Source organism: Daucus carota, chromosome 6 (genome assembly GCF_001625215.2).
Source record: "Daucus carota subsp. sativus chromosome 6, DH1 v3.0, whole genome shotgun sequence".
NCBI lineage: Eukaryota > Viridiplantae > Streptophyta > Magnoliopsida > Apiales > Apiaceae > Daucus > Daucus carota.
The window spans coordinates 22,588,158-22,614,520 of NC_030386.2; the positions used below are offsets into that span (position 1 = coordinate 22,588,158).

Below are 26,363 nucleotides of genomic sequence, written 5' to 3' on the forward strand. Positions count from 1 at the left end.
TACCACTAGCCGCTATATTTAGTCTGATATTGTGTACTAGCCATTTTTAACAAAATCCCAGGCTTTAAATGTGTATTAGTAGCAAACTCTTATTACGAGTTCTTAAGCGTAAGAAACTGAGTTTTGTGATAAGGGTCAAGTCAGACTCGATAAATTCGGTTGAATAAGAAAATAATCTAACAGAAAATTCGCTCAACAAATTTATGAAGTGGATTTTTTCTTAAAAAACAATTACAGGACCAAAAAAGAGAGAAAACAAAATAAAAGTTCAACTACATGAACCAACTGGGCCTCTGCATGTGCTTCTAGACTTTCATATATTGGGCCGGTAAAGCAGGCTAAGCAGTCTGAGACAACTCTCAAGTTTCAATCACGGCTGATAAGTTAATAATTTCAATCTAAAGTATACCCTTATTCAAACTTTAAACAAACTAGTTCAGAAACCGCGCGTTGCGGCGGCCTATAAAAATTATATTAAAGATATAATATTAATAATTCTAGAATAAAATAATATTATGGCTGTTTATAAAAAGTATATTAATGTTTCAAAGTTAATATTTGTAGGATAAAATAAATTTATATTATAAAAATCTTGATGTAATACCAATACTAATATATAAAATTGCAAAATTGGACTATAATTCATGGTGAAAAAATGAAAATAAATTTATACACATAATTAACAATTTAAAGCATGACGAATCTTAATTTTATTTGTTTTTTTTATGAAAAGTAATCATGTTCTTACATTGACACCTTCCTCCAATTTTTTTGGATTGATGGTGCACAAAAACATCTAACTTAAATCTAAATTTATGAGATAGCGGTCTGTAACTACCCTCTTAAAAGTTGCTTAAACGGAGCAAACGGATAATGCATGAATGATTTTTTCCTCTATACAAAGTAAATCATATAAAAATTAACAACAACAAACATGTCCGATAAACAAAACAAATATTATAAAAGAATAACCAACAAACATACATCACTAATAGTTAATTTATTGATATCAACCATCAATATCATATTGGATTTGTCGACTCCAATATAACGGTCTATAACTACCTTTGCTTGCAACAACCTTTATTTTTTTTAATACTGTATAAACAACCTTCACTTATTGTTGCAGAAGAACGACACATCCGAGTTAGAAATCGAGCATGAGAAAGGTAGTTCTAATTTTTGATATTTTTCATCCAAAAATTTCAGAAAATTTAAAAAATAGAACGGAGCGATGTGAGAGGCGCCACCTACACGCCCCTCGCTTCTCCTTTAAAAATCGAGTAAGAAAACTATCACCAGAAAGAGGTAGGTTTGTGGTATTGAGAGAGGAGATTGTGTTTAGATGATTCAAAATCCTACGATCTATACGGGTATTTATAGGTGCAGAGAGACTTGTTTGCTACTCTTTTCCATAATTAAATAATCAGAACAAAATTAGATTAAAATTTTCAAGCTACTATATTCCATAAATAATCTGTATTTTCCATAATTAAATAATCTGAAACAAAATCAGATTAAAACTTTTAAACTACTATACTCCATAAATAATGCTACTCTTTCCATAACTAAATAATCAGAACAAAATTGGATTAAAATTTTCAAGCTACTATATTCCATAAATAATCTGTCTTTTCCATAATTAAATAATCTGAAACAAAATTAGATTAAAACTTTCAAACTACTATATTCCATAAATAATTTGAAACAAAATCAGATTCTAAAACTTACTTTTAATATACCCGAAACTAAAAAAGGTAGTTCTAATTTTTGATATTTTTCTTCCAAAAATTCCAGAAAATTAGAAAAATAGAACGGAGCGATGTGAGAGGCGCCACCTACACGCCCCTCGCTTCTCCTTTATATAAGTATATTGATTTTGGCAGCGGTATATGCGGCTCCGTTAAGAGTTTTTCGAAATTTTTTATCTCCAACTCGTTAAAAGTAAATTATGGCTCAATCCTGTTTATTGTAAGTATGTTCGAATTGGTTGGATAAATTTACGTGGATTATTCGTATTTTTGCGAAAAAAGTTTAGTTTTATATATATATTATGTAATCTATGTGTCAGGTTAGTCCAAACTCACTATCAACTAGGTGCAGCTTATAAAAATAATCAACTAGACACAGAGACTTAGAGACTTAAATTGAGAATGATGAATGTACGTGGAGTTCTCATTTTTTTTCGGTCCCAGCACTATTACAACGTATAGTGCAGTATAATGCAGCGAGTATATTTCTTTTAGATCTCAGCACATGAGGTCTTTCGACCTCATAAACATAGTCATGGGTATATTTTTTTTGGTTATCGACTTGTCAAGCTCACCTCGTCCAAATTCCATCCCTGCTTAGAGATGATGACTCTTTCATTTATAGAGTTTATTTAAAAATATTACATTCATATATTCATAAACTATTCTCATTTAATATTCACTACCTTTTTTTAGGCAGATAAAGTTAAGTCAAGTATAGCTCATACAACTTGCAGATGTACGTATTTTGGATTAAGAAAAATTTATATAAAATTAAACAAATTAATTATACATGTGCGTGAAACTCTATTTCATCATTTTTTATCATCGCATGTTTTTTTTTTTTGAAAAAAAAAAGAGATAATTCAATAAATAATGGTCATACGGCATCTACAAGAATGATCGAGTCGAACAAACATAGAAAAAATTAACATGCCTGTCTTCATACCCAAGATGAGACAAATAAGCGATGTTGAAATTGACGATGGTACATGTATAGATCCTTGCTCTGTGTTCACCATCTTTTCCAAAAACTCCGTTTGAGCTATCGACCACAAATGCAATTCCCGAAAGGCTTTATCTATGAATCCAAACCACTCTCACAAAAGGAGAGAAAAATCACACACTCTCACCAGGGAGAGAAATCAAACTATAATCAAAACAAACTAAAACAATTAGATTTGCACCACGACGCTTAGGAGATAATCGATCCACTCACAAATCCAAAAAGGCCTCTGGAAGCGAATAAGAACGAAAATCGAAAGTTTCGGTGAAATAGATCTAAGAAAACTTTTCCCGAAGATGGAGATTTATTAAGAAACTCAATGAAAAAGCAAGAACAATAAAAACTAGCAATCAAACGAAAAGATTTGGGGCTTTCTACCGGAAACCGATGGAAGCCCCGTCGGAGATGAAAAGAGGAGTCGGCTAGAGAGAAGAGAGAAAAAGAAAACTAGGGTTGTTTGATCATTGTGTAAATGTTAAAGACTAATTTGTATCTCCTGAATAATATTTAAAGTACGAAAGATAATAGTTACACTCAATAAAAAATTTCTTACATTATCATCATAATTTTTCCTCTTTCAGAAAAAATTAAACGAATATTATGATAAATGCACCGAAGTAAGCAAATTTAGTTTGGGTGGAAAAAGTACCTATGTTTATAAAAATTATATGAGATGATATAGTTTTCGATCTTTAACAAATGGAAAACCTTGCCATCATTTATTAGTCACATATAGACCAAACAGCAGGTCATTGTAATTGCTAACTGACAAATTGAGCTTGGATTGGATGAAGATAACCAACCAAATGTTTGAGCATCCCAACATCTTGAGATAAACTTACAATTCTTCAACCACATCCACCGGTTATGGAGGATAAGGCTCCACACCTCCGGTTGCCACAATAATATTATCAGTGACTTTATTTCTTGTAAATTGTCCTTGATAAAATAACAAAAAACCAGATACATTTTTCATTGTATTATAAATAATATTTAACATATTTATGATGTTTAAAGTCTAAATGCTTAGCTTCAACAAGAAAAAGAACGTTTGAAGAAGTCTTTTAGTATAAATAATACGTAAATAATACTTCTGTCGTAACTTATTTATGTTAGTGTTGCACGAGGTTTTTATAAAGTATAAATTTATAACATTTTTTTTAAATATTATTTTTAAATAAAAATTTAAACAGCAAATTATTATTCAAAATTCTTTTTTATGTTAGTGAAGTCACTGCATGCTTGTCAAAAAATAACATAAAGATTGTGTTGGGATGAGCAGACTGCAGAGTACTAATACTTCCTGACAATTTGAGCCGGATCATCTGTGCGCTTGTAATATAAAAAAAATTGTTACAGTTTGATGTGGGCTTTATTTGGATTTATAATCCAATTTTTTATTTACATTATTTTTTAATAAATGTAATTTCTATTGTAAATAACAAAGTCTAAATTAATTTTTCTTGAATTGTTTGATGTTTTATTTCTCAGAAGTTAGATTTAAATTTAAACTATTGATTAAAATTCAGTAAAAGATATAAAGTCTATCGAATGAACTATGAAGTGTTTTAAGAGAAGAAAACCTAAATGAAAAGAGTTCAAAATGAAAGACTCAAAATAAAAGCTATTTATCCATTTCTTTTTATTGCTACTCAATAATTTTCAATTCCCAGAACCCTGTAATATCTAGTTTGCAAATTGAACAAAGTCATCATTTTTATATTATTCCACTGCTCAGTTTTCTCTGTTTTTTCCAACCAAACCAAAAACCAAAGATGCAATCTGAAGCTAATTTTCGCATTTCAAGAATCTCAGCTCATCTCAACCCTTCTAATGTTGAGGTTTGTACTCTGTTTACTCAATTCAATTCACAAGAAACTCTTTCCAATTATATTTATATGATGATTGATCATATGCTTTTGTTTCTTGAATTTAGTTGCTTGTTGATTTTTCATATACCAGTAGTATTGGGATTATGAGCGTTAATTCTTGTTATCTTTGATTGATGGGTCTTCTTAGTTTAGCTAAAGTTTCAATCTTTTCATAGAGTTTTTGTGATTTTCAATCTTTGGTTACTTGGGCACTGCAAAATTTAGCTGCAGTTTCAATTTTGTGATTGGAATTTTGAAAATTAGTATCTATGGCGGCGAGATTTGCATACACCTTACCCTGCCTAGACCTTGCAGCCGGACGTCCCGGGCATTATTTGGACTTTGGTTGGTCGTATTGCTTAATTTAGAAGTTTCAGTCTTTGCTGACTGGTTAACTTTAAAGTTCAGCTGAAGTTTTATATATTTTTTTCGTACTGTTTTAAAGTTTCAATCTTTGCTTACGAGGTACTGCTAAATTTAGCTAAAATTTTAATTTCCTATGGGGTTATCGAAAAGTTTCAAAGTTCAATATGTTGTTACTGGCACTGCTTCTTTTGGTTTTAAATCCCTCAAATAATGTTCTTGATTATGTTGAAAGATGGGGGAGAATTCCATGTTGGAGCAAGCTAAGTGCCGAGCAAAAGGTGGTGCACCAGGATTCAAGGTTGCAATCTTGGGTGCTGCTGGAGGCATTGGCCAGCCCCTTGCTATGTTGATGAAGATGAATCCACTTGTCTCAGTTCTTCATCTTTATGATGTTGTTAACGCCCCTGGTGTTACTGCTGATATCAGTCACATGGACACTGGCGCTGTGGTATGTTTTTTGTTTTTTTTGGTTCAAAGCATGTTTTGTACTAGGTACTAACCACACACTGATTTTGTGTGAAATATATGGTTGACTTTTTTTTTGGATATGGATGTTTATAAATTTTGAATTTTTAGGTTAGGGGATTTTTGGGACAGCCACAACTTGAGAATGCTCTTGCTGGGATGGACCTCGTAGTTATACCTGCTGGTGTTCCAAGGAAGCCCGGGATGACTAGAGATGACCTTTTCAAAATAAATGCTGGAATTGTGAGGACTCTTTGTCAAGGAATTGCCAAGTGTTGTCCTAACGCAATTGTAAACTTGATCAGTAACCCTGTGAACTCGACAGTTCCAATTGCAGCAGAAGTGTTTAAGAAGGCTGGCACTTATGATCCAAAACGCCTCTTAGGTGTCACTATGCTTGATGTAGTGAGAGCCAATACTTTTGTGGTATGTGTCCTTTTAGATATTTTTTTTTTTGCTTAAATCTCTTATCATTATGGGGTAATAGTTGTCTCTTTAGTGTCATCATAGATAACTGGTGCTGATAATGACCTCTGCTCGAAAAGTTTTATGGTTTTGGGCAGTATTTGTTCAAGCAGCATGCCAGTTGTAGAATACACAGTCTAAGTATACATTGGACCACTTACATCCGGTCGTTTGAAAAAAAGAGCCAGGAACATTTTAGGAATTGGATTTAATAATAATCTAACAAACAAATACATGACAAACGTTGTAGACAGAAGCCTAAATTTTGCTTAATGATTTTTCGTTAAGTAAATCCAAAATTTAAAAAGAATTACTTGGTTGTTAATGGAACTGAAGAACGATGGTGATAAGTTGTCATTATGCAGAATTTGATAAGTGATACAAATATATATATGTACATATGTGTGTGTGTGTGTGTAATATAATAATTGGATAGATGCATGCTGGCATTCATGATTTCTGTTGTGTTGATAGACATTGTTAATGTGTCTATGCAGGCAGAAGTCCTGGGACTTGACCCAAGGGAAGTTAGTGTTCCAGTTGTGGGTGGGCATGCAGGAGTTACTATTTTGCCTCTTCTTTCACAGGTTTCTAACCTCCATTTTCCAGATATTTTAGTCTTGCTGAAAATTGTAACTCGGGATTTATATCTTAACATGGTCTATTTGTACTTCATCAGGTTAAACCTCCCTGTTCTTTCACATCAGAAGAGACAGAATACCTTACAAAACGTATACAGGATGGAGGAACTGAAGTTGTTCAGGTAACTCCACTTGGACACCTGAAGTAGTTTTTGATATTGTTGATGGATATATCAGTACTTGATAGAGTCTAAGGCATTAAGCTGTTTTTTATGGGGCGTACGTGTTTTTTATCCATCACATAAAGTTCAATAACTTGTAATGGTGTAAAGCATTTCAGACATCATCAGTTTCTATCTTAACGCATATATTATTAGTATTTAATTTGTTCACTACATGTAATCGTGTATAATTATGCCTGCGTCTATATCATTTTCTTGCTTGTAAAATTTATATAAATTGATGCAATTAAAACTACATGAACCTTAGATTGATGCATATATCTCTTTTGATCCTGGATGAAATGTCCATTGCTATCTTAGAGCTAATTCTAAGTAATTACATAATGCTGCAGGCAAAAGCTGGAGCTGGCTCTGCAACCCTCTCAATGGTTAGTCACGTTTGAATCTTTAAAGTTTGTTTTTAACTTGTTTATGTTTAGAGGTTAGATATAGATTTCCAGATTCCAAGTTGAACTTATTGTGACATTTGGCTGGCACTTGTGTGTTTAGGCGTATGCCGCCGTCAAATTTGCAGATGCATGCTTGCGTGGTCTAAGAGGGGATGCCAATATCGTGGAATGTGCGTTTGTTGCTTCTCAGGTACTTGCTCGGCGCTATTGCCTTTCTCTAGTAAAGACAAGCACCATAGAGAAGCATGTACATTGCTACCTTTATATATGTTGAACTTTTGTGTTTCGCACTTTACAGGTGACAGAACTACCCTTCTTTGCCACCAGGGTACGACTTGGTCGTACTGGAGCTGAGGAAATTTTTCAGCTTGGACCGATGAACGAGTACGAGAGGTATAAATAGCAACCAACTGAGAGATGAGAACAATGTTTTCATTTAACACATTTTTGTTTATTCACTCAATAAATCTTAACAGGGCTGGATTGGTGGAAGCGAAGAAAGAATTAATAGGAAGCATCGAAAAGGGAGTGTCCTTTATCAGCAAATAAGACCGCAGGTTTCTACAAATTGATGTTTCTCCTTGAGGTCATTGTATTATTCTCTCATATTCTACTGAAACAAGTTAAACAAAATAAATAGCTCTGTATATTATGTGGAACTTTGTGACAGAGAAATATGTTCTTGTGTTATCAAAATCATCCTGGCCATTCTTTAGCCGTAGAATTTTAAAGCTGTAGATTAATATGTGCAAAATGCAATTCAACTAAGAGTCCGTTTGACTGAGCTTATGACTTATGATTTAACTTGACTTATGACTTAAAGTAACTTATGTGATAAAGTTGGGAGTTTAAAATGTCTGTTTGAGTAATTTTAAAATATAGATATATTGATGATTCATAAATTATTAATTATATAATAAAAGAAATAAAAGTGATTTACAGGTAACTTATGTCTATGAGTATGAGTAAGTTTCATCAAAAAATAAATTAATTAATTCGCTGAAAAAAGTACCTCAAACTCTAAAAAATCATATTTTGACTTATTTCTAATTTTAAACTGACTTATGGCTTATTACATAAAACATATATAATTTTCAGCTTAAAGTCTAGGCTTGAAGCCCAGACAAACAGCTAAAATTTCTGTTGCCATACTAGAGTAACATGACATGATCCGAAACATTTATAAAAAGTCATCATGAAGATGATAATTCAGTCCGAGGGTCATAGTCTTGGGTTGGAAATTTGCACTAGTTGCAAAAAGAACACAGGTTAGCATCAAACAAATACTCCCCGTCCCCTCCAATTCTTATCATTTAAAGCGGAGTGCTCGGCACGCATTTTAAGGCTCATCTAAAATATAGTTCTATAATTTATTTTTAAAATTTTCTTTTTCTAAATAAAAATTTATTGTTTAAATTTTTATTCAAGGAAAAAAAATTATAAAAATAAATTATGGAACTATATTTTATATGAGTATTGAAATGCGTGCTAAGCATCCCATTTCAAATGATAAGAATTGGAAGGGACGGAGGGAGTACATGTTAATGTTACTTTCTCCGTCCCATCCATTTCTTTACACTTTCTTTTCATGATTGCTAAATGCAGTGATAATTTGCTTTGTGCAGTAATCGCAAATTACATACATATCCCTATCTTGTTTTCTGTACAGAGTTAACTATAATTACTCCCTCCGTCCCACCAGATTCTTTACGCTACTTTTGGGCACGCATTTTGAGACTCCTATAAAGTATAGTTCCAGAATATGTTTTTTTATAAAAAAAATTCTGAAAAAAAATTTGACGTTTAAACTTTTATTCAGAAAAAAAATAAATTAAAAAAACGTTATTGAACTATACTTTATAAGAGCCTCAAAATGCGTGCAAACAGTGAACGTAAACATCCTGGCGGGACGGAGGGAGTAATATATTCTTATTTTTTGTGCTGACTGTGATCAGTACGTGGAGTAAATTCATTCCTCTGTTTTACTGCTACTCATTCACGCCTGTATAACATATATTTAATTATGTTCATTTTCATATGATTCAGATTAAAAAATTTTAATTTTTTAAATAAAGTTTAAATATCAAATTTTTATTCGGAAAAATAAAAATATATTTTTTTGGTTTTGAAATATAAGTCGTTTGATTTTTTGGCACACACTTCTAAGACTTTTGACCCCATAGTAATCATTATTTTTTAAAAAAAATTGAATAAAAATCTATGATCATTATTATAATTAAATTTTTTTAAAAAAATAATAATTTTTCCTATGCGATCAAAAGACTTAGAAATGTGTGCTAAAAAGTGAAGCGACCTATATTTCAAAACACAGAGAATATATATTAAGGAAGTCTTAAAAAGCGTACCAAAAAATTATGTATACAATTGGGACGGCAGGAGTATTTTATTATGTTATTTAAAATACCTACTAAAAATATCATATTACTCTTCTATTATTCTATAATATGCAAAATTTAAATATATAAATTATTTCTATACATTGAATTTTTTCTTCTTCTTAAAATTTGATCGGTCAAATTCATTGATTTTATTTTTATTTTATTTTTTTGATATTATTTTTTGTTTTCAAATTATAATATTAGAAACATGATATCATTTTATGTTCCTGTGTGTTAAATAGGTATGAATATTTATAACATTATGTAATATAATTTTAAAAAAATTTAAGATTTACTTCGATGTTATTATATTATTATCTATTATAATTATAATATAGTTTTAACGATTATCTTACTTAAGTTTTATTTATGTTATTATATAATATAATTTTAATTAAACATATATGATTATGCATACTTCTGTTTAGGAATTTGTTAAATTGTTTTGTGTAGGAATATTTTGAATTGTTTTGTAAAAATATATGTATTTGATCGTAAGATAATCCCAAGAAACTCAGCAAAGTTTATAGCATTTGTGTTCAGGTTAGTTCAAGATTACTGGCCCTAGTGATTTAGCAAGAAACATTCAATACTGAGACTTATCGGATCGTGAACCATTTAATAGTGAGAAGTAGGGGTGTACGCGGGCCGGGTTGGCCCGGTTTTGGTTTTTTATCGACCCAACCCATTAAATTCGGTTTGCTAATTTTCGAACCCAACCCATTAAAATTAATTTATAACCCAACCCAATTTGTCATACTTCGGGTTGGGTTAGTTTGGGTCGGGTTGACGGGTTACTAACTACTAAATCGTTGTTTTAAAATTGGTACGCAACCTATAAATTATAGAGCATTAAAACAAGTTCGGACTTTTAAAGAATAGTAGCTTCACTATTGAACTCTCAAAGGCAAGTAGACGAATGACAAAGGTGCAGGGAAAATATTTTAAAGGAAACTCGAGGAAAGATACCAATGTTATAATTCAATTTTATCACACTAATGTTATAATTTTAATTGGGTAGTTATATTTCATATATATACAATTTTGTTAGATATATATATATATATTATCTATATAATGTATTTTTATTAAAATACCCTCGGGTCGGGTTGGGTTGGGTTGGCCAAATAAAATCTAAAACCATGCCCAACCCATTAAAATCGGGTTGGAGCCGATTCAACCCAATTAAAAAACGGTTTAAAATTTTCGGTTTGGTTCGGCCGAAAATAGGGTCGGTTTGGGTCGGTTTAAACGGTTTGGGCAACCCATGTACACCCCTAGTGAGAAGGGTGTAGAAGTAATTACTCGTTACTGCACAAAGCAAATTTTTACTACATTTAGCAACACCCTTTCTTTTTTGGGTGCCCCATCCAATTCTTTACATTTCAAAACTTACCAAAAAAAGTTACTAGGTCCCACCATTTCTCCACTTTTCTTCCTTTTTCACACTACTTTTACTCCACTATCTTCTTTTTATACATTAAAAATCAATGGGTCCCACCACTTCACTCACTTTTCTCTCTCTTTTCCACTACTTTATACATATTTCAATGGGTCCCACCACTTCACTCACTTTTCTCTCTCTTTTCCACTACTTTATACATATTTCTTAACCTCTGTGCCCAACTCATTTGATAAGAAATGGGAGGGACGGAGGGAGTAGTAGTTACCATGTTCATACATGTAAAAATTGTGAGCATGTGGCAGAAGCATTACAATAAAGCAAGTAGGAGAGGCTTCATAGTTCATAGACTCGAGAATCTCAAGTAATTTCATTTTAATATTATTTACAAACTGATGTACTTTAACTTTTCCATGTATATGAATATCCAAGGTTCCCAAAAGAACCAGAGGATGAACATTTTACACTTCAACACTCTGTTTATACAAAATGGTTCCCGCCAAAAATTATAAGGCGAACGGATTAGGAGGGGGATGAACAATGGGCATCTTTGACATTGTTGTATTCCCTGTGAGAACATCAGGTGACACAGAATGCTCAATACCAAGAGGGTCGATCTGCACTACTCTTTCAGGAACCACCTTGTCCCCATCAATCTTCCCTAATACCTCAAAATGCATCCTCAGATTCTCAGGCTTTGTTCTCCACTCTGGAAAACTGCTCAAGTCGAGACCATCTGCTTCTTGTAGTTTTTTTTCAACCTCAAAACCTATCTTTACATATGTCTGAGCTGACACATCTGCCTTGGTTAACTTAAAAGAACCTTTCTTCGAAGCTTTTGAACCAAGAACAGAGGAGAGAAGTGACTCAAAACCAAGCAGGTTGGCGTTCGAACCATTAATTGAAGTTAATGGCCACAATGTCGCAAATCTGTCTGGCGTCAAAAGGGTAGGGACGTCTTCTTGCAGATCAATGTTGGAGACAGTTTCAATTGCTTTCATTTTGGAAGCAGATGATAGCTCCACCAGGCCAGGAGCAAGGCGCTTCAGCTTAAGCCTATTGTTAGAAGATGATGATGATGTAGGAGAAGATAGAGATGTAGGGCCAACAATGCGGAGAGAAACGAGGGGTTCTCCTTCGGAACGGGAAGCATGGCGGAGGCGATCAGCCAAAGCCAAAAGACCCGAGGCAAAACCATTTTGAGATTGGTTGAAAGGAAGCGGAAGCTCAAGAGGGTGGCGCAGGCTAACTGAACGTGCACCCTTGACAGTGACCACAGCACCATCAGCTAAAATTACTTTCCTCAGCACCCCGGCATCAACATCATGCTGTATCATATATTCAAAACAAGTTAAATACGCAAATTTGTTATAACATAGAAGACAAAGATATGATAGAATTCATGATAGTAAGCTGGTTTCAGAATCTGAGATGTAAGGTAGAACTGATGTAAATTGTTGTTTGCTTTTATTCATAATTCAAAATAAAATTTTGGTTTTTCCCAAGTAGCAAATCTTCACTGAGAAGGTTCCCAATTTGCTTTGCACTTAAAAAAACTGTTGCCTCCAACGTACATGACAATTAGGCTTTAGTTATACCACTACAAAATATGAAAGCTTACAGTTTTTAATGCCAGTCTTCCGGACTATACTCCTGAATGTTCTATATTCAGGTACAAGAAAATATAAGAAAGTATTTAGGGAGTAGATATAATTTTGTGAAAAACGATAGTTGCTGCACAAATTTTGTCAACTACAACTCAAGTTAAATGGAACTCTTTTCCAGTGTGATGAAAGTTTTTTTAGTTCCCAAGTTTTAATTCACAGATCAAAAGCAAAAGAAAAAGAAAATATGACTTTTCTTCCGAGGAGATAAGAGGAAAGAAAATTCTTGTAATCATCTTCAGCCCCATTATTTCCAAAGTGGGAAGATTTAGGAAGGAAAGAGTTGAACAATCTTATACTTTCTTTTGATCACACGATTGTCCTTTTTCACCATATTAACAAATTTAATTATCCGTCCATGTACTAACTTTCTCTTCCATGCTAAGAAACCCAGCATCAGCTCAGCATGAAAAAGAAAGTTCACCTAGTATCCTTTCCCTCCACGTCTCTAAACTTTTCTCATATTCTTTTCTTCTCTCCCAATATGACTATGTTATAAGGCTAAATGTACCAAGGCATACAAACGTTTAGGAACATATAGCACTCCTAATGGCTAAAAATAAACTTCTGCAGCTAAATAGTCACACTCAAGTTATATTGCAACCAAATCTAAACCGAATTAAGAAAATATACATATTATAATCGCAGAACCGGAACTGATAACATTTCTGTAAACAATCCAAATTTAAAATTTTCAAATCGGGTTATTCAAACTTACCGGCAACGAGAGCCTGACGTCCTTAGCATCCTGAATCCAGAGCTCCATTGGACCTGCCAACTGAAACGGAGCCAACTCAGGCAACCCATCATCTAAATTTCGTCTTTCCACCAATGCATTCTCATGGTCAGGCTTCACCTCACCCTTAACCACTCTAAAAATAGGCAAATCCACATACTCCCACCTCTTGACATCCTCAATAAGCTTCACAGGAAGAAGCGTATTATCAATCTCCACGTCAAATTCATAAGCCACTGATCGACCCACTAACGTATCCCTCAAATCAAATCCAGTTATCTTAAAATCATCAGCCTGAAATCCTAAACCTTTGACAATCACTTCCTTCAAATCCTACACCATGAACAAAACAAATAACAATAAGACACTAAATTCCACCTCAATCACCTAATCTGTACACATATACAAAATCAAACATTCCAAACTTTCGTTTCAAGTTTCAACCAAACCAAAATCACATATATGTACCAATAAAATTCTTGCTTAAATTTATTCAAACTCGAATAAATTAAAAACCCACCTCAATAATCCAGATCATTATACAACAACATCATTCATCTTCAAAATTTCATCTCATTACTCAAAACTTCCCATACTTTACCCTATAAATTCATGATTTAATTATAAGAAAAATTCAAAACGAAAAACCCCACCTCAGTTATACAATTAAACATAAAAACGCAACATAATAATCAATAAATTTCAATTCTTGATCAAATTGAACATTAAAATACACGAAACTTACGGAGAAGGCTTTAGGATAGGGGGGATTGACGTCCGGAGATGAAATCAGAGCCGTAGAAATCGAAAATTGGATTGCCAAAACAATAAAAATACACGATTTTCTGATCTCGAGACCCATTTTTATTGTTTGGAAGGAGGAAGATTGAAGCTTTTTTTCAATTTCACCAGAAGTTTCTACACAAATTGTTTTCTTTATTGAGTTGGTATAGGTTATGTTTGTGGATATAATAATCATAATATAAGTGTGAGATTTGAATTTGTGGTGGAAAGCTGGGCTGATGACGTGGAGGTTTGGACCAATCAGAATCGAGTAAATGATGCGCGAATGAATCTGATTGGCTGCATTGAAGGTGGACACGTGGTGATGGTGTAAGGGGGGACACGACGTCGTGTAAGTCGGTGATGGAACTTGGAAATTATCCGGTTTGTAATTAGGGCTGTAAATCGATACGGACTATCCGGTGTCTCGGCTCATATTCGGCTCGAAAATATGATACATGTCTCATATCCGTTTTGAAAACGATCCAAATCTGGCGGAAAAATTAAGCCCGTATAATATATGATCCCGGATACGAGCACACCTATACCCGCTCAGATTCGGTCTCATATAATTTTTCATAATATGATCCTACCCGAATAACTGAATATGATCCACGGTTCATATTCGATTCAAACTCATATACCTATTATATTTTAACACCATCATATTTGCAAGTAAATAGTCATCATTTTATAAAATTGTACTATCTTATTTAAGTTTATATCTTCATAAAATATGATTTATTTAATGTGATAATGCTTATTATCTTCATATATATTTAATAAATGACATATACCAACACATAACTATAAGTTATAATTCAAAATTATTATACTTTATAATATTATGTTTACTTGGACTAAATGATAATTATTTGAACAACAAAAATAATAATGATATTTGATGTTAGTGGATCATATCCGGCTCATATTCGATGGATCATAAACTACCCGGTTAAAAAATAGAAAATACGATACTGGATCATATCCGGTTCGGATCCGAATCTCAAATACCCGGGATCGGTTTATACCCGAATAAAACGATCCCGGACCCAAATCTGGACAACCTAAAAATAATATGATCCGGTACTTGAGCAGAGGGGTACCCGGGATCACCCGGATCATTTTACAGCCCTATTTGTAATGCAACTCTTCAACTATGTGATCCTGCTAATATTAAAAAGAAAAATGAAAAATTTTAGGGTATTTATAAAATATACCACTTGTTATAAATAATATATTTATGTGGATGTCCTTTGGCTTTTCACTAGCCAAACCTTTAGCTTTTCACTAACTAGACCTTTGGTTTACTTATAACTGATTTTGTAATCTTATATAAAGGACATGTGTGTAACACATATGATATATACAATCACATCTTCTCCTTTCTCTCTTGTCTATCTCTCTCAACAATCTCTTTACATATATTATTACATAACACGTTATCAGCACGATTCGCTATTCTGTTTTGTTTCTATGTTGTAAGATTCGCTATTCGTGTACTCATATTCAAAAGGATCATGATTTGAAAATTTGAGATGGGATAATCGACGAGCACTTATTTTGGTGCAAAGAGCGAGTTATACTTTCGGATGGTAAAGGTTTTTATCATTGATTTGGGTAAAGAATTTTCTTGAAGCAAGGGATCTTGAACTTACAAGAATGTAAGATTTTAAGGTACGCCTCCTTTCACTATTCTTTACATTTTATGATATTATACTAAATAAACGTCTATGTTTGAGTTATATGTTAATCTTGCATTTCTCAAAAAAAAAAAAAAAAATCACACTAAATTTGTTGTTTGTCAGAATTAATAGATTTAAGATATTTGTCCATCAATTTTCTACAACTTTAATTGGTTAAGATTTACGATATTATATATGTAAGTTTGTGAATTCATCTACATTTACATATGCATGGTATGACTTCGGTTGTAGGTATTGTAAATTGTTTTCTATCTAGTTTGAGTAACATATATTTGCTTAATCTTAATATGTTTGTGTCTCTCTCTGTATATTTGTTATTATTGATTGGTTTGATATTGGCATAGTAAATTGTTTACTTGGCTATGATTAATATCTTCCATGTTATATTATATTTTTAGTGATCATGCTTATGTTTACTTTTGTTTAACTTTTGTGGATGATATTGGTATATGTTTTAGTCCATCAGAATTTATTGAGCTTATACTCGTTGTAAAGGTCTTTTGATCATCTACAATTTTTCTTTTTCGCGTATTTCTAAAATCTGCCTATAAGTATGCCAAAATCTGCATTTTGTGTAATCTGATTATATGATGCAAGTTGATTTGCTGTCACTTCTAAAATTCATAGTAAATTGAATATTGATCCAAATATTATGAACGATACCATTCTGGAAATCTCTTTTCGATATCTACGTTTTGTCTTTACATTCCATTATCATATTATGTGATTTTGATGTCTTAAATATCAAAATACTATCATAATCAGGAGCTGATTCTGCATTTGCAGTCCACAAATATTTGTTTTCTGAATTCATTACTTGTTCGTTTTTAACGAGCCTTACCATTCTGGAAAGGTCTCAGAATATCCTACGTTTTTCGTGTTTTATACATTTCCAGATAAAATGATCTTCATAGAGTAAATTGGTATTCTTTGAAACTGGTCAGTTTTGACTTTATCATAATTCTATGACTTTATCATAGAGCAAATTGATACTCTTTGATTTCTGATATTGGATTAATATGTTTTGAGATTATTTTTGATAATGTATCAAGTATGATAGTAGGTTGTCCTAATTATTAAAAGTCATATATGCATCTCTCTAATCCAAAAGTTGATTTCCTTAAAGTCATTATCTACTTCAAATTGAGATTTGAATTGATACTAAGCTTAATTATCATAATAAGCAGATTGTGCATACTAATTAGTGGCATAGCTAATATCTTTATGAAGAATGCAAAAATTCTCTATCATTCTTATTTATGTGAATCATTTGTGACTTTATATCTAGTCGTTGTCTATATATCCTCGATTAATATATATTAAAAAGGTCCTTGCATGTCTCTATATTTAATCATTGAATTTATGTGATCACTTAAAGTTTTGAGAAAGTGAAAAACAACATGTTTTGTGATTTAGATGAGATGGTTTGGTGACCACACACACTACGTCACTTATATCAAGTTGTCCTCCTCACATATTAACATATATTACATATTCATGCTTCAAATACATGTTATTTCGAAATCTTTATATGATATCTTGGTAAATGATAAAATCATTATGTGCCTTTGTGATTTTTAAACTTGGGATTTTTAAAGGTGATTTTTATCCCACTTGAGCTAAATGATGTTGGTATTATCTACAACACCTATTTGACGTTGTTTTTAATAGATTGAGTATATGATTGCAAGCAGAAGTTGCACGAAATAACAACCATAAGTTGTCTCTATATAATAAAATTAGTTTATTTTTTATCACACATTTTTTATATGTTTAATTTCTGAAGATGAAAGATGTCAACATAGTATATATAATATGTTTAAACACTTGATTACATTCCATAAGAATGATATAGTGGTATAATATTCAATTTATGAGTTTATCTTAAATGATATAATACCCCTGAAGGATGGTTCTATATAAAGAATAGTATAATATTTGGATATAATAGAATAAATATTATATTGTATCCCGTAGATACAATATTATGAAATTGATGAAATATTTGGGTTGTTAAGTTCATGAGTTGATATCGTGACTAAATGTGGTTTACTAAATTTGAATTATTGATGAAAGGATTATGAATTGCAACAAATGATACCGTACCATAATGTGACAGTATTAGAAAATCAGAGGATATCAACCATGATGGTAGCAATGGTCATGACATTACAAATACTTTAAATCATATATTCTTATTATGTGTATAAGAAATATTTCTCTCGATTGATATAAAGATGACTAGTATCAATACTTCGTATCTAAAATGAGTCATCCAAAAGGGAGGATTATATAGGATGTCTCATTATAATTTTTCTAAATATAAGACTCGGGAAGAGAAAGTATAAAGCTCCGGAAGAGCATATATAAGGCTCCTGAAGAGCATGCACAAGGCTCTCGAAGGGCATATATATTTATCTACTCTCTGAAGTAAATTTTACCCCAGAAGAGCATGTATAGAATTGATGCAATTATACTCTCCCAAGAAAATTGAAGAATGAAATTTGATATGATTATCGCATTGAGATATCAAGTGCCTTTAAATATTGAGTCTAATTCATTGCACTAAAAGTAATTTGGAGAAAGATTCTCCACTAATTTATAATAAGCATAACTGAAATTGATTTTGAAGTAAACCAGAAGTTTACTTATAAGGTTATAGTTTGGCCTGACTAGCTAAGCCATCTTAATGATAAAGATGTGAATAGTAATTAATATTTTATATGGACTTTTGTTGAAGAGCCTGTAGATTTTGAAGTAAACCAGAAGTTTTTTCTTCTCAGTGATACATGTATTATTTAAGGCAAAATTGATCACCAGCAAAGATATAGTTGTGATTTTTCATCTTTGAGAATGAATAGATGAAAATATGACATGAGTTATAAATATCCCATTATTGAATAGTGAGACATGTGAAAAATATACGAAGTTATTATCAACTTGCATCCTGAAGTATGCAAGCTTTGTTATTTGGAATATATGCTTATAATGCTGGTGAATCTCATAACGAGTGTTATCTCGTCCATAATAATTGTTGAGTATTTTGTATCACATATTTATCGATTCGCATCATATAAACAATTGTTATTAATCTCCCCCCATCATACATAAATTATTTGATCATCATAGATTTTCCACCACGTTAGTAAGATCGATTCATATATTACATATGAGTGCATTTGGAATCATCAATATGTATTTGTTATGACTTGATGAGTTGTTTTCTCAAAATCAGGGGGAGAAAATAAATAGCCGGTGAAAATAGAAGTATAAGAATGAATTATCATTGCCTCATCTTGATCCTCAAAATAAAGAATATGAACCAGAAGTTCATAAGATAATTCATTTTGATGACCAAAAATAGTGACTATGACACAAACACCGGCTACATATGCTCCTATGATATTAATGTCGCAGAAGGACAACCTCAAGATATTGTTATGTCTAAAGAACGCCTGAAGCGTGATAGGCAAGTTGGTTCCATATATATATCTTATACCAAAAAAGGTGAAAAGGAGCAATAATTGATGATGGCTGGATTGAGAAATCAATAATTTTTGAAGGATCTCCGGAAGAGATTATAGATATGACATCGAAGGATCTCCGGAAGAGATTATGGACATGACAAATTAGAGAAAATAAAAGTAATGAAAATTATTGAGATCTCGATATACTATGTCTTGTCCAGAATATAGTGGAACCATAAATCGAATCGACGTCGATGATATTTATAGAACTTGAGGTTATTGATAACAATGAGGATCATGAAGCAAAATCTGTTAGAAAATATTGATATAATTGGCCAAAGAATAAAGGATATAACTGAGGCAATTATAAAGAAAAATTATTTGGACCAGTAGTCCTCTCACACCCGAAATTGTGAAAATAGTGCGCCGTATGAATCATTATCTCTTAATAGAGAAATATTTGAAACTGCAGTTAACACACCTAAAGGTGTCAAGTCAGTGGGATATGAAAGGTTTTTGTGAAAACAAAATGAAGTTTCAAAAAATAAATAAATTATTATGTGAAACTCAGATATTTGTATGATGACCTTGTATTGGTCATGAAGAGTAATAGTATTTGTGGTGGAAATGATTATTTGATTGCGAAATAGTCCCGCAATATGTGAAGGTTCGATTTAAGTTTTATACGACCCACTTGACAATAATCATCCTAGAAGGATCTTAACTGCCAGAAGCAGTATAACAAACTCTCGAGAACTACACCCTCTCAAATGGAAGAGGGATTCGGACCAGCAGTCCAACACAAAATTATTTTGACAAATACATGTTATCATTATATATCAAATTATAGGTGACAACTCATAAAGTCTCTGGCCAGAGCAGATGGAAACTAGAATGTGTTTCTAGTTAACATTGAATTGAGTTGCACCTGATTAAAATACTATATGTTATATTATGTGATAAAATGTTTCTTGGTGTATATATTGGAAGAAGAATTTCTCTTTGGATGAATGATATATTGTCATATGTGAATCCCACAAGGATTATAAATACACGATAGTACACTAACTTTTGTGAACACTTGAAAGAAATTCTCGGTAATGAAGTACCGTATCTAAGTAAACTACAACATGTTTTATCATACACGTTTTGACATAATTATAAATTTATTAAAAGTTGGTTTTCCGCTTTTGATTAGTATTCATTGCTAAGTAATTGCTCGCTCTAAAGGCGTGTGAATCTTGAGAGTTTATTCAATCTCCACTAATCAATCTCATAAGGTTTTTAAGTTAATTTTGCAGGAGCAAAGTCCTCATTTCAATTAATATTAACGGTGGATCAAAATTGATTAAATTATATTGGAGTTTTTCTTTTGGTATAAAATGAGTTTTTGCAGGAACTTCTTCCACAATATTTTGACTTCGGCAATCTAAGATGGCTAAAGCTGGAGAAACAGTGTAGCATGACAAGGATGAGAACTCCACCGACTATATATATATGAAAGCTCCACTGACTGCTTATGATAGCTACAACCCAATGAAGGCACTTTTAACATATATTTGAGAAGTTCTGGAACAGAGGAGCTCTTCAACTTAGAGATATTATTTAATATAATCATGAGGGGGAGCAAATGCACACTGCACTCTTTTTTCCTTATCCATGGTTTTTCCCACTGGGTTTTCCTGGAAAGGTTTTTAACGAGGCAGCATCACGTGCACATTATGAAATAGATATTTTTGTTCCTTCGCTTGGTTTTTATCCCACAGGGTTTTTCCAAGAAGGCTATAACGAGACATTATTTCGTTTGACGGACATCCAAGGGGGAGTGTTATAAATAATATATTTATGTGGATGTCCTTTGGCTTTTCACTAGCCAAACCTTTAGCTTTTCACTAACTAGACCTTTGGTTTACTTATAACTGATTTTGTAATCTTATATAAAGGACATGTGTGTAACACATATGATATATACAATCACATCTTCTCCTTTCTCTCTTGTCTATCTCTCTCAACAATCTCTTTACATATATTATTACATAACACCACTTTTTAACATATTAATTGCAATAATACTACTTATCTCAAAAACTTGCACATTTACGTTCATTTCTCTAAACTTGCCTATAGTTTGCAAGTATACGGTACTTCTCTCCGCTTCACTCTTCACACCTCTTTCCTCTCTCTCATCGTTCCCTCTCTTCACTCTCTCTCTCTCTCTCTCTGCTCCCTCCCTCCGTTCCTTCTCTTCACTCTCTCCCCGCTGCCTCTCTTCATTCATTTTCTTTGCCTCTCTATCCTCGCTTTCTCTCAATCGGCAAAATGAATCGGGTCTTAGATTTTTAAGAAATCGATTCAAACTCGATTAAACGATTGTATTGTTGGTGGTTGATGATTGTATGTATTTACGGGGTTGATCGTTGATGGCGGTTTCGTTGTTTGACGGCGATGCGTCGGTGTTGATGGTCGCCGGACTTAAGCAAAGTAGCAAGAGTCAAGATGAAGAACGCGAGAAGGGGGTTATGAAAGATGGGCAGATGGGGATTGTCGTGATTGCCCAGGTTGCGGGGTGTGAGGAGGTGTGGGAGAGTTTCGTAAGGTTGGTTTGTTGGTTGATTTGTTAGATTTTAGTTGATTTTGTGGTTTCTAGTTTGTTGTTTTAGTTACTTTTTAGGTTGCAATGTTTGGCCCCGCAGGGCACTGGTTTTTCGACTTTTGCAACCACTTGCAATTTATTATGCAACTAAACGTAATTTCAAAAGATTTTTTTAAAGTTGTATTTGTGGTTGCATATATGGTTGCTAGAGTTGCAGATATAGTTGCATATGCAACCACCGTATTTTTGCAAATATATTTTGATGTATAGTATTTTTGCAATTTGTTTTAAAAAATGAAAGTAATTTTGCAAAAAATCATTTAAACTTGAGTATTTATGAGAAAAACCCTTAATTTTAATCGAAATGTGTATTTTGTGTTGACATCGATAACTCTAATTATTAAATTTCATAATATCAATTGTCACATCATTATATATAATTTTTTTATACATAATTTTGTGCACGTAGTACTGCTTAATTATAAAGTGTTCGAAGGATATATTTTGCAACTATAAATACAAATTCGTAAATAAATTTAATTCAGTATAACTTTTTTATCAAAAAAATGAAATTTTTTTGATTTAATTTTTAAGTTTTAGATTTCACTGATAATACTTAAGGTTTGAAGTTTTTTTTTTAAAAAAATTAATTTTTAAATATCGATTTTAATATTTAACTTCTAAATAATAATGATCCCTATATAAAGATCTAAACTCTAATTGGCCAACAAGTAGTTTTAAAATGTGCGCATGAACAAAAATTAGAATTATTTAATTTTTCTCTTTATTTTTCCGCAACCATAGTAAGTTTTGGTTCAAATGAATGTCACGGGTGGGCCTCGTCCGATCAAATTGATGGTTCAAATAGCCCACATCTGAGTGCCCAGTTTACATGACTTCTCTGTTAGGAAATGAGATGTTTATTAAGAGTAAAGACAGTTACAAGATTACAGAAAGATGGAAGAATGAGAAGAATACAAGAGGGAGATACAGAATATCTAATTGAACATTTACGATGCCTTCTCCTACCCTTTCTGTTTGTATTTATACAGCTGTTCCTAACGGAACTCCTAACGGAATTTCCCCCCATAATGATTCCGTTATGAGAACATTCCCGAACCATGACAATTGCCCCTCCATAAGAGCAAGCTTGACCTCAAGCTTGAAATTCAGGAAACTGGCTTCGAACAAACTCTGCATCCTCCCATGAAGCTTCATATGATTCCAGTCCCTTCCAGTGTATTAACCATTGAGTTACCAACTTATCAGCTCTCTTGATTTGCCTCCTCTGTAGTACCTTGTAAGGTACCAATGGCGTGATGTCATTCTGATCAAACTCAGGTAGACTTCCAGCTACTATCGGAGTGGTTCCAACATGTTTCTTAAGTAGAGAAACATGAAAAACAGGATGTACTCGAGACTGACTTGGCAACTTGAGTCTGTAGGCCACTGTTCCAATCTTCTCCAATACTTGAAAAGGTCCAAAATACTTGGAACACAGCTTCAAAGAGGCTCTGATAGCCACTGTCTGTTGTCTATAGGGTTGTAGTTTCAAGTATACCCAATCTCCTACCAAAAAATGCCTCTCAGTCCTATGTTGATCAGCAAAGAACTTCATCCTGTGTTGGGCTTTCTGTAAACTTTCCTTGACCACTTGCAAAACTACCTTCCTTTGCTCTAGCATGTCCTGTGCTACCGGTATTATCATGTCATGTGTCTCCCCTAGATTTAAAGGAACCGGTTTGCTGCCATATAATACCTCAAAAGGTGTTATTTCCAGACTGGTATGATATGAAGTATTATACCAGTATTCCGCCATAGCTAACCACCTTTTCCAACTATGAGGTCTATCACTTGTGAAACACCTCAAGTATGATTCCAAACACTGATTTAATCTCTCCGTCTGACCATCCGACTGAGGATGATATGCAGAACTAAAATGCATTGCAATTCCTAGCTTCTCAAACAGACTATTCCAAAATAAACTAGTGAACACCTTGTCCCTGTCACATACTATGGAATTCGGAAGGCCATGCAGTTTGAATATGTTATCAAGGAAAACATTAGCTACATCAACTGCAGTAAATGGATGACTGAGAGCAATGAAATGGCCATATTTAGAGAATCGATCAATGATTACCAGTATTGTATCCATTCCTTCAGATTTTGGTAATTGCTCTATAAAATCCATAGAAATGTGTTGCCATGCCTGGTTTGGAATGCATAAAGGTTGTAGCAGTCCTGGATATGATATGTGTTCACTTTTATTCTTCTGGCATACCACACATTTTTTTATTGTCTCCACCACTTGAGCTTTCATTCCTGGCCACCAAAACAGCAATTTGAGTCTCTGCAAACAGGCATTCTGCCCAGAATGACCTCCCAATGATGTGCTATGCAAAGAGTCTATGACAGATTGTCTAATTCCTCCAGCACTGCCCAGATATATTTTGTTTCCCTTTTTTAAAATGCCTTGCTCATACTGAAATTCCCCAACTGAGTCATCTTTTAATAGCACTTTACTGATCAGCTGCAAACTATTCTCATCCTCTTCATAACTTGCCAACACCTGTTGTAACCACTCAGGTTGCACTGTAGTAATTGCAGATACTACTTGATCATTCTCAGTATCCCCTCTTACTCTGGATAGAGCATCAGCAGCTAAATTTTCAGCTCCTTTCTTATACTGTATTTCATAATCCAACCCCAACATTTTTGACATCCACTTGTACTGAACATTAGTGTGTAGCTGCTGCTCAAGTAAATATTTCAAAGCCTGATGGTCTGTCCTAATGATGAAATGATTCCCCACTAAGTAGTGTCTCCATTTAGTAACAGCCATCACAAGAGCAAGTAATTCCTTCTCATAAACTGAAAAACCCATATTCTTTGTGTTAAATGCTTTACTGAGATATGAAATAGGCTGCCCTTGTTGCATTAATACAGCCCCCATTCCCTTTCCACAAGCATCAGTCTCTACTGTGAAAGGTTTAGAGAAATCAGGAACTGTGAGCACTGGTCCTGAACTTAAAGCATTCTTTAACATTTTGAAAGCTTCCTCTGTCTCACTATTCCAGTAGAACCCTTCTTTTTTTAACAGAATAGTCAATGGCCTAGAAATGACTCCATAATTCTTAATAAACCTCCTGTAATAGCCTGATAACCCTAAGAAACCCCTCAACTCCTTAACAGATGTAGGAGTTGGCCAATTGACAATGCTCTCCACTTTGGTAGGATCCATACTGACTCCCTTCTCAGACACCACATGACCCAAGTATTCCACAGAATCTGCAGCAAAAGTGCACTTAGATCTTTTTGCTAACAATTTGTTGTCTTTGAGAACTGTCAACACTTGCTCCAAATGAACAACATGATCCTCCAATGTCTTACTGTAAATGAGTATGTCATAAAAAAAAACTAGAACAAACTTCCTCAAATAAGGCTGAAAAACTTGATTCATCAAAGCCTGAAAAGTTGCTGGAGCATTTGTTAACCCAAAAGGCATAACCACAAATTCAAAATGCCCATGATGAGTTTGAAAAGCTGTCTTTGGTGTGTCCACAGGTTTGACCAGAATTTGGTGATATCCAGACCTCAAATCCAGTTTGGAGAACACCTTTGCTCCATGCAATTCATCTAACAGCTCATCAATATTGGGTATTGGAAACTTGTCTTTAACAGTCAGCTTATTCAAGTGCCTATAGTCTACACAAAATCTCCATGAATTGTCTTTTTTCTTCACTAAAATCACAGGAGAAGCAAAAGGGCTATTACTTGGTTTAATAATACCACTATTTAACATCTCTTGCACTTGAGTCTCAATCTCAGTTTTCTGTGAATGAGGATACCTATAAGGCTTAAGTTTAAAAGGCTTGGCATTCTCTTCTAAAGGTATCTCATGATCAATAGATCTAGCAGGTGGCAATTCAGTAGGAATAACAAAGATCTCAGGAAATTTATCTAACACAGCAGTAATCAAACCTGATTGCAGCTCATTGTCCTGGACTGTGTTGCACCTCTTCACTTCTAATGTACTTTCCATTACAGTGTCTTCCTGTCCACTGCATAACAGTACCTTTTGACTGACTTGATTCATCATTAAATCCCTATTGAATTGCTTCAATGCTTTTCCCCTTACCAAACTGATACATGCCTTCTTTACTGTACCTTGCAACTTGATCTGGCTCTCCTCTCCACTATCAGCATTCAACTTCAAATACAACTTCTTGAAATCAAACATTAATGGACTGTACTGTTCCATCCAATCTACTCCTGCTATCATATCCCAGCCTCCAATATCCATTACCCTAATGTCACAACAAAACTGGTATTCTTGCACCTGCCATTTTACTCTTGGAATACTGCTAGAACTCTTCACTATCCTCCCATCAGCTAGTTTAACTGATATTGCTTCTCTTGGTTCTGCTACCAACCCACATTTCTCAGCTACTTTAGTATCGATAAAAGTCATAGTGCT

General features: G+C 33.3%; 2 protein-coding genes across 3 annotated transcripts; one reads left to right on the plus strand and one right to left on the minus strand.

The window, feature by feature from the left end:
• Positions 1–4,327: 4,327 nt before the first annotated feature.
• LOC108192822 (malate dehydrogenase, glyoxysomal) lies at positions 4,328–7,851 on the plus strand. Its single transcript, XM_017359318.2, has 9 exons — positions 4,328–4,598; positions 5,227–5,442; positions 5,571–5,885; positions 6,422–6,511; positions 6,604–6,687; positions 7,080–7,115; positions 7,237–7,326; positions 7,435–7,529; positions 7,613–7,851. Exons 1-9 carry the CDS (start codon positions 4,533–4,535, stop codon positions 7,683–7,685), a joined length of 1,065 nt encoding a protein of 354 aa, XP_017214807.1. The 5' UTR covers positions 4,328–4,532; the 3' UTR covers positions 7,686–7,851.
• Positions 7,852–11,276: 3,425 nt separating this feature from the next.
• On the minus strand, positions 11,277–14,301 carry LOC108224792 (protein TUNICAMYCIN INDUCED 1). Of its 2 annotated transcripts, none has more exons than XM_017399512.2 (3): positions 14,083–14,301; positions 13,320–13,670; positions 11,277–12,265 (listed from the first exon to the last, which is right to left on the minus strand). In XM_017399512.2, the coding sequence occupies exons 1-3, from the start codon at positions 14,197–14,199 to the stop codon at positions 11,444–11,446; spliced, it is 1,290 nt and encodes a 429-aa protein (XP_017255001.1). In that variant the 5' UTR covers positions 14,200–14,301; the 3' UTR covers positions 11,277–11,443. The 2 variants fall into 2 exon arrangements, with proteins under 2 accessions (XP_017255001.1, XP_017255003.1); XM_017399514.2 differs by lacking the exon at positions 14,083–14,301 and adding an exon at positions 13,858–13,989.
• Positions 14,302–26,363: the final 12,062 nt, after the last annotated feature.

What these genes read in the sequence shown, in the direction of transcription:
- LOC108192822 (XM_017359318.2), top strand. Translation starts at nt 4,533, where the DNA reads ATGCAATCTGAAGCTAATTTTCGCATTTCAAGAATCTCAGCTCATCTC. An exon ending in TCAACCCTTCTAATGTTGAG is followed by an intron (nt 4,599 to 5,226) that starts GTTTGTACTCTG and finishes TTATGTTGAAAG; the next exon opens with ATGGGGGAGAATTCCATGTT. An exon ending in GAGGAACTGAAGTTGTTCAG is followed by an intron (nt 6,688 to 7,079) that starts GTAACTCCACTT and finishes ATAATGCTGCAG; the next exon opens with GCAAAAGCTGGAGCTGGCTC.
- LOC108224792 (XM_017399512.2), bottom strand. Translation starts at nt 14,199, where the DNA reads ATGGGTCTCGAGATCAGAAAATCGTGTATTTTTATTGTTTTGGCAATC. An exon ending in CCTATCCTAAAGCCTTCTCC is followed by an intron (nt 13,671 to 14,082) that starts GTAAGTTTCGTG and finishes TTCATGGTGTAG; the next exon opens with GATTTGAAGGAAGTGATTGT. An exon ending in ACGTCAGGCTCTCGTTGCCG is followed by an intron (nt 12,266 to 13,319) that starts GTAAGTTTGAAT and finishes TATATGATACAG; the next exon opens with CATGATGTTGATGCCGGGGT.